The 14344-nt window shown below is 46.1% G+C and overlaps 1 protein-coding gene across 1 annotated transcript; it reads right to left on the reverse strand.

The window, feature by feature from the left end:
- Positions 1-9915: 9915 nt before the first annotated feature.
- On the reverse strand, positions 9916-12633 carry LOC131096117 (hydroxysteroid dehydrogenase-like protein 2). Its single transcript, XM_058044373.1, has 3 exons — positions 12447-12633; positions 11885-12013; positions 9916-10039 (listed from the first exon to the last, which is right to left on the reverse strand). The coding sequence occupies exons 1-3, from the start codon at positions 12547-12549 to the stop codon at positions 9999-10001; spliced, it is 273 nt and encodes a 90-aa protein (XP_057900356.1). The 5' UTR covers positions 12550-12633; the 3' UTR covers positions 9916-9998.
- Positions 12634-14344: the final 1711 nt, after the last annotated feature.

Genomic DNA, 14344 nt, shown 5'->3' on the forward strand with positions numbered 1-14344 from the left:
TGGTACTCCGCGCCAGAGGAGGCAGCGGCGGGCTCCGGCTCCTGTCAGCCACCGGAAACCGGCGCCCGGTTCCCCGCACCGCAGGAAGTGTGCAATGGCACACCCGCACACCGGCCAGGATTGGCAGCGCACCGCAGGCCGTGTGCCATGGCACACTGCACACACACAGCACCGCACAGCACTGCAGGCCGTGTGCCATGGCACACCGCACACTGCACACGCACAGCACCGCAGGCTCTGTTCCATGGCACACCGCACACACAGAGCACCGCACAGTACTGCAGGCTCTGTTCCATGGCACACCGCACACACACAGCACACGCACAGCACTGCATGCAGTGTGCCATGGCACACCGCACACACACAGCACCGCACAGTACTGCAGGCTCTGTTCCATGGCACACCGCACACACACAGCACTGCAGGCAGTGTGCCATGGCACACCACACACACACAGCACCGCAGGCAGTGTGCCATGGCACACCGCACACTGCACACACACAGAACCACAGGCTGTGTGCCATGGCACATCGCACACACACATGCACCACGTTGGGTGGCACAGCCCAGTCTGGGCACAGCACAGGACCCTGAGGGACACCCAAGGGGCGCCTGTCTCTCCTGAGGGACTGAGGGGGAGCAGAGAGGGGGTCACTGTGCCCCCTCTGCAGGGAAACAGGCAACAGGATCTGCATTCCCTGCATTGCCATGGGCAGGAGTGAAAACAAGAAGAGATGCATGCATGTGAAACCTGGATGTTGCACTAAGAAACACCTTCTCAGCTGACATAAAATAATGTATTATTCTGGTGGAGGTCTCCTGATTTGCAGCACCTTACCTACTCAATTTGAGTATGTCCAAACAGCTACTACTCTGTTGTTTTGTGCAGATATAGAAACATGAGATTTACTGTTACTCTTTTTTTATTTGGTATCTGCCACCACCTGTTAATTTTATGTGGACTATGTACATATGCATGCACACATCTGTATACACACTGTGCCCATGTGTAAGACAATAAAAACTGCAATTTGTGTGTTGTGAAAACTTTCTTAATTTGCTTGCAGCTAGAGACCCTATCAGCAACATTGCTCATATTTTTTTTTTTTTTTTGCAGTTAATCACAGGAGGGCTCACTGTGTGCTTACAGCATTTTCTCTGGGTGTTGGTTCTCCCACAGTAAGAAAGGCACATGCCAAAGCAAACTTTGCTCATCTCCTCAGTTGGACTTTTTTTACCCTGCATCATTCCAGAAGGAGAGAGGCCTGGCTATCAGCCTTCTAAACCGGCTGCTTCATGGCCCAGAGGTTTTCTTTCCTCATCATCCTTATGCCAACATTTGCAAAACTTGAATGGGCAAACACATGCTTACTAGCTACGATGGCAACAATGCTTACACAAGAGTAAAATGGAGGCAATCTGGAAGTGTATTCATGCCAAAAGTAATGCTCTTTCCAGATTTGCTTGTGAGGTGGCAGGGGAGTTTGGTAGCAGCATTAACCTTGCCTAGGGAAGATTACCATCCCTTCTGCTAGTGTTATTTTCAGTAGGTTGTCATGCTCAGGGTGCTGCAATGAGCAGAGGTCTATAATACTTAATTATTTAAGATTTCAGTAGTAGATTCCTAAAGATGAAGAACCCTAACAGAAGGAGTAATTATTCCAGGGAGAGGAGAGAGAGTCTGCCTCCATCCGTCACGATCAAATACATGACACCCTGCTTTCACATCTTGCTTTTAAAATAGGGACCTGTAGTCAAAGCACTGGCAACATTAAGAAAAAGACCACAACGTTCCTGGACTCTGCTGTGCCCACAAAATCATTGCAGGGACAGGAATGATCTGATTTTCAGAAATATGCCCCCACAGTACTGTACAGGCCATCACACACTCCTCGTGGGTCAGAGGCTGCATGGGTTGTACTGGTTGAAACCAGTGCCCTGTTTGCTTCTAAGATGGGCCTGCTCAGCTGTCTTTTCAAGACCAAATAGTTACACTTTCACTAACAACAATAAGGAATTCCTGAAGAGGAGGACTGCCTTCCAAACAAACACTCTTCATCTCTTATAGCCTTCAAGCCTTATAATCAAGCTCACATAATCTTCAGTCAGGAAACATAAGGGGCTTGCTCTTCACTGTTGGCTTCAGTCTTGATCACTCATTTGCATTCTTTTTCTTTGTTCTTCTCTACTTCTCTCATGCTCTTCAGGGGCCACAGGACAAAGCCTCTCTCCTCCTCCCACCTTCTGCCCCTCTTTCTTCTCCTTCTTCACTTCTTCGTTCTTAGGACCAGCCACAGGTCACATCATATGCTGTCGAAGAGCTCAGTTAAGCTTAGTACAGCGTCACCAGCACCTCAGCACAGAATTGTAGTTCTGGATGAGCTTGTTTTAGCTCACTGCCTGTGTTAGTGATTGCACTGGGAGGGCAGCAATTGTGTGCACTGGTGTTCCCAAGCAAGAAAACAAGGTTTTCTCCGGGAAGGAAAGCTGCTGCTATTGACCCAACAGGACTGTGCCAGCTGCTGCAGGGTGGACAGACACAGAGACTGTTCTGCCTCTGCAAAGCCAAGAGACTGCTGTAGTGAGGAGTTTTTGCTGGCCATTTCTCCTCCTATTCATCACTTGGAATAAAACACAACCAGACAGACATTTGACTTGGTTGGTGTGGACACCTGCTGGAGGTGCTGACCTTTCATAGATGGTCCACATGTCCAGGTAAGGCAGCAGGGTACTGTCATTAATGCAGGGGGTTGAGAAAGAAGATGTATCACATCCTCATCCCAGAACTAGCATAGCATGGATTTTATTCTGTGACCTCTGACAATTTACTAACCCATGTGCTGTGACCCTTCATCAACCATAGCAGGCTGTGTGGCAAGGGTGAATTGTCTCACTCCAGATGCCAGTGCCAGGAAAGCTAGGGCTTATGGTGCTCAGTGGAAGCTCATGCTCTCCCCTCCAGTACTCCTGGGCAGCCTGCCATCCCATTAACACTCGTGCCACCAGCAGACCAAAAACAATGGGCAAAAGCAAAAGCATAAGCATCCCAGATCCCACATGAACTGATCCTTCTGCAGAGAAATGCTGGCTGTGAAATAGGATGTACAAGCTGCCAAACAGGAAGGAGAGGAATCACCATCCTCTTGTTTGGGAACACCTGACTGTCTGCTTGAAGAGAGGCCCAAAGCTCCTGGCAAGTGACAGCAACATCACAGCAGAGATGATACCACCTCACAGAAAATGTGCAGGCACCAAGTGACCACATGGCTTTGTTGTGAACTGCTCAGCTTCCCCAGCATCACTCCAGCACCACATTGGTCAAGCAGAAACAGCAAAGCTTGGATTTTCCTAGGGATGTCCTCCATGAGATAAGATGTGCACCAACTTGGTCTGGGCTGGTTCCTCTTTTGTTCAGGACTGACAGGTGGGCTGGATTCTGCTGAGTGGTTTGTTTCTGCTGCCCAGCTCTGCCCTTCCTTTGATTCAGGCAGCAAGGAAGCTGAGCCGCGCCCCCGCAGTCTGTGCCCTGGCCATGCCTGCTCTCTCCTGCCCAGCTGAGCAGGGTGTGCCAGCACCCACACAGACTCTCCCTCAGCCCCCACCACCAGTCATGAGCCTGACCTGGCATGCCAGAAGCTTTGCCAGCTGAAACACAAAGGTGAAACACTACTCCATGTGAAACCCCCCAGCCCTCACAGCAGGAGGAAAGCTGGCCCAGGAGGAAGACAGATGCAATCAGAAAATACTTCCGATTTTAGCAGAAAGTTGGCCGTACACGAAGGACCTACTACTAGAGTAGTTGGGATGAGAAGGAAAAATGAGAAAGGCCAAGAATGGTCTGTTTTACCAGCTGTAGGTTTGAAATCAGAACTGATTTTGTCACAGGAAGAAGGGCAGGATCAGGCCACTGCCACAACAGGCTTTTTTTTTGCAGCAATTCCCCACACAGACTGCTATTAGCACGTCTGCTCCAAGGGCTGCTCATCATGGCTAGAACCAGCTGGACACAGATCATGAACTAGTTTTTACAGGTGTGTTTCTCAGAGGAACATGTGCCCAACAAAACTAGCTCCTGCTGTACAAAAAGTTAAGCTGGAACCACTTTTGAGTCAGAAAAATTTCCTGGCACAACAATTATCTTCTTGAAAAAGGTAGCCCCTTGAAAAAGCAGTAGGAGTTAAAAGATTAATCTTCCTTTCTAGACTTAATTTGCCATGATCCAAGCAAGATTTTACTCCATCATTTAGCTGGAACATGATGAGAGTAGTATCTGTAAGGTCCCAGAAAGTCCTAGAAGAGCTCAGGGCCCAGCCAAACCTTGTGGTGTCCTACAGTGCCTCTTCCTCCTCTGTAACATTGTGAGGGAAGCAGCAGACAACCTTACAACATGCAGGCAGACAGCTGGTTCTTCACTGAGGCTTCCTCTACCTCAACATCTATTGCAAATGAGCAAAAAATAAAAAATCTGGGGAGCCAGCTTCCCATCCTAAGAGCCTGTGTGTCAGTCTGGAATACTGCAGTTCCCTCTCAGAGAATTAAGCATGAGCTAGACCCACCTGACTGACACACTTCTCTAGGTGAAAGGGCTTGGTGAGAAACAGGTCAATATTAATGGGCTGGCTCCCTCCTGGGACATCAGTGCTCCTGAAAGGCAGAGCAACAGATGGGTCTGTGGGGCAGTGTAGCTTACAAACAGCCAGCTGTGACGACTCAAGGTCAGTGACAGAAGGTGGGTGCCAGTTTCCTCCATGACTGCAGGAAGACAAATGCAGAGAACTGGTGTGACGAGTGGAGCTGGGGTATTACAACACACACCTGAGACACTGGTGGTTAGTAAATAACGAATCCTTCTCTCATGACTGTGCAGAGGGCTTTGTATCCCTGTGTTTTCAGTAGCAACGTAGCAGACCTGCACTGGTGTAGGCAGGGTCAGAATGAAAGCCATTAAGTGCCTCTTTGGACACCAGCTTTCTGGTACTAAACTGGTATGGTGCTATTGGGAAGTTCCTTTGAAAATTGCAAATAAATATGGAAGTGATTAAGTTGCTTGTCTGTGGGGTTGTTGTTTTTGGAGGTTTCCTGTACAAAACACTGGAACTGTAATGTTTGAAAAGCAAATTCATTTACTAAGGCAAGGCAGTACCAGAACATGATCCATTTGTTTAAGAGTGGTCCTTAAAGAGGAAGATCAAGCACACCTCACACCCCACAGCTTCTCTTTAGGTAAGGAAAGGTTTTAAAAGCAAAATCTGTGAAGTATCATTTCTGCATTCCTGGAACATCTGTATTTAAATACACACAATATTTCAAAGCAGAGCACTGCTGGTTAATTTGCCCTTCACTTACCTGCCAGTCCAAAACTTACTTTATGGGGGCACTACATGATGCCCTAATCATGATGCCCATGATTTCATCACTTTTGAAGAAGACTTCAGAACAAACTCACTTTTAGTAGACCATGGTCCTTCAGCTCTGCTGGTCACTTACCACAGCATCTAGGTGCACCCTGCTCAGCAGTATTGAAACACTTGTCATCCTGCTTTTAACACTGACCCGATATCCCTGCTCCATCAGTCAGAAACAAGGGCACTACAAGAATCCGCAAGAGAGGAAGGCATTCCTCATTCTGGGACACTAATGGGACACAAGCCCTCAAGGAGCCTGATTCAAACAGGAAAGCTTGAGGAGAGTGGTCTTCTGCTCCAGCCACCTGGATTGCTGGCAATCCCTCCACTGGACTCCTAGGATATGTGTTGCAAATACTGCTCTGACTGACATGGGCAGGTCAGACTTACCCAGGTGCAGGAGCAGGCATTTTTCCGGTCATGTAGGTAACACCAGGCTGAATTAAAAGGGGTGATCAGGCAAGGAGTGCCCTGAGCTTGTTTCTGAAGTAGAAGGTTGTGGGACAACCTGAGGAGCAGGGATTCAGCTATCACAGTGTATTGTAAAGGTTTTGTCTTTTTCCAGTAATCACTGAATTACCAGAAAACTCCTACCTTTCTCAAACTCCCTTCGGAGGTTCAACAACTAGCCTATAGCACAAATGAGGGCATGCTCATTTTCCTTTGGAGATCCTGAAGGAATGTGGGGGAGTAAGTACCAGTACTAAAGACCACCCAACTCACAGTCACTGGATTTGTTATGACTGGAGTTATTAATCAACTCTAAAAACCAGCACAAGAAAATACCTAACTTCAGGTCAGGGCTATGATCAAAGTGAGTTAGAGTGTGATTGATTAAATGCAAAGCAGATAACAGCTTATGAAAGCTTAGATACTGGTAATGCCCAGTAAAAACACCCAGCTTTTAGGTCACTTCTAAATTTTTCATACCCTGTCTGGGGCAGCTAACAAACTGATAGAAGAAAACCTGTTAGTTTTCTCCACTGAGAACCTCAGATTGTCATGTTAGGCAGTCACTTTTCCTTCACATGTGCACAATGCTGAAAAAAGCAGTGCAGACATCACAAGGATACTTCACATTTACACCCAAGCATATCAGAGCAGAACTAACTTTCTGCTGGTCCTTCCTTTGTTAGTTTTGTTACTAGGCTGCAATTAGTGTTAACACAGAAAAAGTATATGAAGATCAGCCCACAAGGTGCCTTTGGGAATTCTATACTGTTTCACGAGAGGCTTGAAACGCCCTTGAGAATCCAGTCTGTGTGTATTCAGAGTTGTGACCATACAACTTTGTTTTGTATTAAATTCCTGTGGGTTTTGGTGGAATAGGATATATCTCTGGCAACAGCAGGTGAGTGTCAGCTCTTGGATGAAATATACAGGTAAAGAAGAGCAATTTAAACAAAAGCCCGAATAATTAGTATTGGAAAAGTGTGTAATAAGAGCTCAACAGGAAATCCACTTGAAAGCAAACAGGAGACTTGGCACTACAAGTGTGTGCTAATTATATGAGAGAGATTTGTCTGAACATACAGTGTGTAGTTTCTCCATATAAGATAAGGACACTGGGCTTTTTCTGTCTAAGAAACCATGATGCTTTGGTCTCCAGTCTGTGGCCTCAAGTTATTACCTAATGTTTACCTTTAAAACACAGAGAGTGGATTTAAAACATAACCGGATCATGCTCTTCACCCACCCACACTGCTAGCTGTGAGTTCCTGGGCTCAGTCCCCCCAAAAGGGGGTGGCTCTCTGCAAATGGCATATGAAGGCTGTAGCAGACCCACAGTTGGAACATCAATGCTAGGCTGTGAGGGCTGAACTCCTGTTTTACAGGGTGCCTTAAGGAGCTCACAGTGCAAACGCAAGAAGACAGAGAGTGGGGAAATCTTTGCAATGACAGAACTGGAATTATGCGGGAGCTGAGTTGTGGCTCTACCACAGAAATCCTGGAGCTATTTCCAGCCTTTCTTGCAATTGCCCACCTGTAACTGTAACAGGCTGACAACATAGTCTCCTACGTGTGTCTTTGGGAGGCCCTCATTTTCTTCAAAGAGAAGAAAAAAATAGCAGAGAAGTTTGTAAATACGAATATGGGGCATTATTTACTTAGGACAGCTGGCTGTCACAGGAGCCTTTATTCCTCTGGGAAAAACAAACAAACAAACAAAACAAAACAAAAAAAAACCACAAAAACCCAACTGAGCCAGTGTTTCCTCCCAAGGTTTCTGGGTTCAGGCAACTATGGTATTATTTTCTTCCCTCCCTTTTTGGCCTGGTAAATTTCAAAGTTTGAGAGACCTGCTTCAGTGAATAGATGTGACCTAGACACTGCTTTTACAGTAAAGTCTGGATCTCAAAATTCCCCTCTATCATATTCAGTTATTTAGTATAAATAGGAAGGTATGAATAAAGAAATAGCTGACAACATCCTTCTGGAGAAAATATTACAAATAGTATGAAATATGTTTCTTGGTGAAAAAGATCCATCACACTGATTTTCTGTTATTTGTTCACCAAATACTACAACTCACCCAAACTCACAATCAAAGTTATGACAAAGATCATGACTGAAAATAATGGTGTTGTACTTATCCCCCACCCTGCTAAAACTTTAACCACTGATGAAAAGGTCTGCTTTCAGAGTTGTTGCTCACGCCATGCGACTCTTATGACTGGGAGAAAGTGAGAACAGGTAAAAAAGCTCAAAATTGCTGCTCACAGTTAAGAAATTTGATAGAACCCACTTTTCCTTCATTGCTTCATTTTCTAGTGAGGTAACCATAAAGCTTGAGTTTAACCATGTCATGCCAAGAGAGTGTGCACATTTTTCTGCCTCCTTGGTTGTTAGGTTCTAATATGCAGGCAGCTTCCCAGTCACACCTTGTGATCACAATTTCATTGCAAAAGCTGTCTTTTAGCACTGAGCAGCAACTGGCAGACATATCAATTGCTGCACACAGACATGCACAAGTGATGTCATCTTTGCAATGCCAAGTGCTTTCTATGCCCCTTAAGGGCCCAGCAATCACTTGCAGCCCTGCAGCCTTTGACCCAAGCTGCTGTGTCAGTATTTCCCCCTTCTCCTTCCTGTGCCGTTGCCTTGGCCTTCCACTTGCAAATCTCAGTAGATTCTCATAGAAAGCAATTGCTCAGAGTCCAATAATCTCATCTTTCTTCCCCTTGGGTTTCCTATCTGTTTTGTAACTTCAGTTTGTATTAAGGGGAAAAGCAAGAGTTAGCAAATAGAACAGTAGATAATAATCATGTAAATAACCCGTAAGCATTACCAACCATAAATATGCGCAAATGGAGTGACTGACATACACCACCTGTGACTGCTTAAATGTGATCCTGTCAGCACTGACAGCATCATACACAGGAACAACCAAGCGGTAGCTTGGCTGGCTCCTAATGCCAAGAGCAGAATTGACAGAGGAGAAAGCCTGACAACAACAATTATAGTCACTTTCCTCATCTTCACTGCTTGCTGACTCTGGAAAGGACACTCTTCTGGGGGCCACATTGCTTCATTACTTGGCTGGATACTTGTCAGGCACTTCCTTTTCTTTCTGTTCTTTTTCCCCTACAGTAACTTCAAGTTGAAGTCTGGACCACACTGATAAAATTCTGTGCAGGTAAACCTGTCTCAAGAGGTGTGATGATACTGTCTCCAGACAGCTGGCAAAGTCTTATTCTTAGGCCCTAGTAGAAATGGTGGGAAGCAGAGCTACAGGCCACCCCAGTAAAAGGTACTGTCTCTATGTATTATTGCTTGTGCTAGTTATATTTAGTCAATTAGAGCTTAACTTTGCTATACAAAGCACCATCTTATTCTAGGACAGAATGATGCATAGAACTAATTAAGCAAGACACCATTATACAGACTATATGGATTACATGGACATTATATGAAGATTCACTGGGTTTGATTTTTATCATTCATTTGATTTTAAGCATTCAGGCTAACACTCTTCCAAACCAAGTCTCTCCCCAAAATATTACTCTCACTGATTATTTCAGTGGTTCAAATAAATATGACAATTACTGGTGCTCTGTCATCTAGAAGTACACACCTTACACCTCATTCCTGCTCCGGAGCAAGAACTTTATATCAGGAATGAGGGAAGGAAGGTAAGACGATGCAAGGCACAGACACAGATTTTTAAGTTGCTGCAAACCTGCTTATCTCAACCCCATCCCACATGTGACGCGTGCTTTAAGCAGAAAAAGATCATGGTGCACCTTGGCGAGTCTAGCCCCCAAGCAAGCCCGCGGCAGGCCGGGCAGCAGGGCGGGGTGCCCAAGGCAGCCCCGCTGCGGTGCGCTGCCTGCTCCCTCTGCTGGCACCGCCTGCTCCCAGCCCCGGCGGAGACCGGCAACTGCTGAGCCGGTGGAAGACGTCTAAACAGAGCCCTAGAACACACCAGGGTCACATTACCTTTGCAGTGCGACGAGCCATCAGTCCTGCTCACCAGTGTCAGCAGCCTGCAGATCGTGTCTCTCTTATGCACGTCCTGGAGCCTTTCTCTCCATTCATCATCACCCAAAAAACCTGTAACTTTCTCTCCAGTTACTCTCAGTAGCAAAACAGTTACAAGTTTTTAGTAATTTCATTTTTATGGGCCTCCAAATCTGTGAAGTGAGCAATAGAATAAAAAGAAACACTTTTGACCTCATGCAAAAATCCTTTGCAGAAGACAAACAGCTGCAATAATTCCTCTACTATAGCATCCATTGTAGGTCTTGTCCTAAGAGTGCACAGTGGACCTTTTCAATATCTCAAGATCATTAGCCTTTTAAAATAACATCTGATAGGGATGGTCAATTCATACAAGCTTTGTATGAATTGGCAGAAAAATACCATTTGATCCCAGTGAGAGGAAAAGTTAGTGCTGACTTCAGCTCTTACAGGAAACATGCTGTGCATCCCCTAATCATTGGATAAGAACTTATACCTCCTTAGATATCAGAGAAAACATGATAAGAAATAAAGGTCTCTTAGGCTTGCATCTCACAGTGACACAGGACAGTCTGCAGTCAGAAAAAAAATAAAGAAGTGAAAATTAAAAACTCTGTTCTTGAAACACCAGAATTTTGGGACATGATTGTTTTTTGAAGCTTTACAGAAAGTTATTTTAAAAAGCCATGTTTGCTCTTGGGTATTATAATCAACTTGAGTTGTGATTTCTTTAGCAATTACAAAATCTATTGATCTTATGCTGCATCAGCAAAAAATGAGGACTGGTGTTTTAAAATAGCATTGTAGTTACATAAGAAAGACCAGTATTCTGTTAGTGTTCAAAATTCAACTATAGCAGCATCTTTTCCAGACTCAGTGTTAGGATCATATCACCTTTAATACTAGAATTTCCTGGCATGAAAGCCATGAATAGCTTTAGCTTATCTAAAATGAAAAAACAGAACCATCAGAAAATTAAAACGATCTGGATATAGGCCATGCACAGGAAACAGTAATATCCCTAGAGTAGGGTTTTTGAGTGAATTTAGAAATTCTGTTTTGGAATATACTTCCTAGTTTTATCCACGTGGTAAAAATGCTAAATCAGAATCTGTGATTAAATCCCACACACTTCCAATATCTAAATCTAACAAAGAATTTCTATATATCTGTATCTAAAGATATTTTACAATATTGAATCACTTTGCAGTAAAGGAGGAGGCGGATTAATTGAAGTAGAATTTACTTTTCAAGTCATCTGTAAAAACATTTCTGAGGACTTGATTACAATTATTAACTTAATGGATAACTTTTTTTGTCATTATTAATCTGTTCTCTTCTGACTCCATTTTGAAGTGTGTTAAAAAAGGTTTCGAGCTGTTTTGAATAGTGATACTTGTGGAAATCACACTTAAAAAGAAGTGTAGCATTTTTAACATTATGAAATGTTAAGACACTGTCTTCTGTCCAACAATACTTAATCAGTAAATACATTCTCTGGAACGAGAAAACACTCCTGCAAGAGGAGTAAATTACATCAGATGCAATATCCTGTTACTTAATGAAATTATTAGATTATGACTGATTTAACTAAGAAAAGACCATATGGCTCCAATCTCTCAGGGAAGATGAAACAAATCAGGTTATTTTCCTACCAGCTCTTCCTGGTATGAGCAGGGCACATTTAGGAGACGCTGCTCAGACATGTGCAGAGCACAAGCCCAATGCATTGACTGGTTCTCTCTGAAGATACACTGGCTGCTAAAATGTCAGCACCGGGTTAATAAAAGCAGTGTAACTTTTTGCACTCTTCCTGTTCACAGGATGCAGGAGTGCAGAAAAATCCAAGCAGTTCTTGCCTGCACTCTCCCCAGAGCCACAAAAAGCTGAAAGCTCCTCCAATCCCAGACCACAGAGCGAGAAGCCTCTCTACTCCCCTGTCAGCAGAGGCTTTTCTGGGACAGCTTTTCTGGCTCTCCCGGTACCTGTGGCCCTCGACAAAGGCCTTTGTCCCTCACCTGCGAACATCTTCACAAAGTCGGCACTCGACATGCTCATGACCACATCAGCTGTCACGGGAGCCTTTCCGAAGCCAGCGCTCCCACCCTTGGTCTTCAGGTCAATATACCAAGTGCCTCCACCGTCGCCTGGACAGAGAGCGAAGCGCGGTGAGAAGGCAGCAAGCACTGCCGCGCCCTCCCTCTCTGTCCCGTGCCTTTGCAGCGGCTCCGTGGCAGCCCGCACGCTGGCGGGGCTCTGCCAGGAGTCACCTCTTGACCCCCGTGACGCCCCAAGCGCCGCGGGCTGGGGCCGCGGGCAGGAGAGCCCAGAGGCCGCGCTCTGCTCCAGAGCCGCTGGCAGCTGGCGCTTCTGCCGTGGCCCCGAGAGCGCCCCGAGCGCGGCCACAGCAGCGCCGGGACAGAGGGACAGCAGCGCCCGGGGCTGCTCCAGCGGGCCTGCGGCACCAGCGTCACAGGAACTGAACAGGAGCCCGCCTGCTTCGGGACCAGCTTCAGAGCGTTTCTGTCTGAAAACACCGGGGCCTTTGGCCAGGCAAGGCTGCACAAGCGGTGGGCTTACCAGAGAGCTCAAACTGAAAGACACCCTGAGTACTTCTCACGTACTCCTCAGTCACTGCCCCTTGAATAACTCGGAACGTCTCTGCAACAGGACCCGATGGCATGGCTGCAGCAGATTCTGTCTTTGCCTTGGCCGCATCTGCTCCTTCCTGCTGGGATCTGCTTAATTTCTTCTCCTCTTTGAATGCCTGGGCAGCACCTCCAATAAATTAATTCTTCTGCAAAGGCTTCTAAAGTGTAAATCATTTACCGCTTCTATTGCCAACTTTCAGAACTCGCTAAACATGGACAAAGGGTTTAGAAAGGAGACGTTTATTCTGCCCGAGATGCAAAGCAGAGATTTTCCACAAATCAAGCCAATCAAGGATTAAAATGTGAGAGAATTCACACACTGAAATCTACATAAACCTGCCTATCTAATACACAGTTACCCCTGCCTACTGCAGAATTGCTTAATTTGTGCAACCCTATGCAGTGTCACTGCACCTGCGTAGGCCTCCTCGGGGGTCTCTAGTGGTCCCTGCTGGTCGTTTGGGGAGATGTCCCCTACTCAGACCCAAGCAAAGTTCAGTTCGGGACGTGCAGAACTTCAGGTTGAGTGTCCAAGAAGATGTCATCTTCTCAGACAATTGCCAGGCAAGTCATAAAATACAAAAGCTTTCCATAAACATTGAGCAACATCTGCTTAACCCACCTGATAACATCATTTTGCATTTAAAAGAGGGGTTAAAGGAGAGAATGATACCATCAACTTCCATCTGGATCAGAGATCAAAGGAATGGACAGGGAATTCTGTTTCAAGACTCAGAGCCTAAAGATCTAGAGAATTCTACGTAAAATACAGAGAATTCTGTTTAAGCACATCAACTTGAACAGCATTTTTATCCCAGTGAACATGCACATTTAACACTAAAGAAAAGCTTTTCCAATAAAGAAAAGCTTTAGCAATTTACAAAGCCAATCAAGCAGGAAGAGCTCCTTAAAATGCTTTTGAAAGTCTCTTAGGTATCCTCAGTATGAAAAATACTTAGGTCTGTTCTGTGAATGCCTACAGAATAACCAACACTAGGAGCCCAAGGAACTAACACCATCTGTCCCTGGCAGAACGGTCCTAGCGTGACCAGTCAAGGAGTATTTCCATCAGAAAGGAACACTTCCAAGCTTGCTTCCTCTGCTCTGGCCTTATCCCTATTTTGAAACTCCTATAAAAGCAGTTCAGCATTCTTAGTTGCCCTTCAGCTTGACATAAACCAATTCTGAAAGTGCAGGCGGCTCAGCCCGGCCGGGGGTCCGCAGGAGGCGCAGCCGGCGCAGGGAGGCAGCGGCAGAGCCGAGAGCGCGGGGACAGCGGGCACAGCCGGGGCGGCAGCGCGGCACGGCCGCCTTGCGCAAGGCAAAGGCCCGTGGCCAACACCGACATTAAAGGAGTCGTTCTGAAAGGAAAGGGCGCTCCACGTTCTCCTGCGAGTAGCTGCGGGGTCAGGAGCCAACTCCGGGTGAATGCTGCACCATCGGAGGCAAGGGCACTTGGGAGAGCAGAGGGGTGTCCTCCCCCTGTCCCCCAGGACCGCGGGGTTTCTGCAGTGTAGAGAGCAGAGCACAGGACTGCAAGCACAGACAACAGGGTGCTCAGCCCATGGTAAACCCGTGTTTCCCTGCTCAGCACCTGAAGTGAGGCAGGGTGAGCTGAAACTCAGTGCTCGAGCCTTCCACCTTCTGCAGTGCCTGTTCAATGCCTTCTGCCCCTCATGCTTAAAAAAGCCTTCCAGGAGGCAAACTGACCCTCCTGATACAGCCCATCACTTCAGTTCCCCTATTACATTCTGGAGAGAGAGAAAAAAAAAAACAAACCAGGAAACAAAACAAACACTCAAGGGGAAGATGGCAGAACAGTGATGC

Source organism: Melospiza georgiana, chromosome Z (genome assembly GCF_028018845.1).
Source record: "Melospiza georgiana isolate bMelGeo1 chromosome Z, bMelGeo1.pri, whole genome shotgun sequence".
NCBI classification, from domain to species: domain Eukaryota; kingdom Metazoa; phylum Chordata; class Aves; order Passeriformes; family Passerellidae; genus Melospiza; species Melospiza georgiana.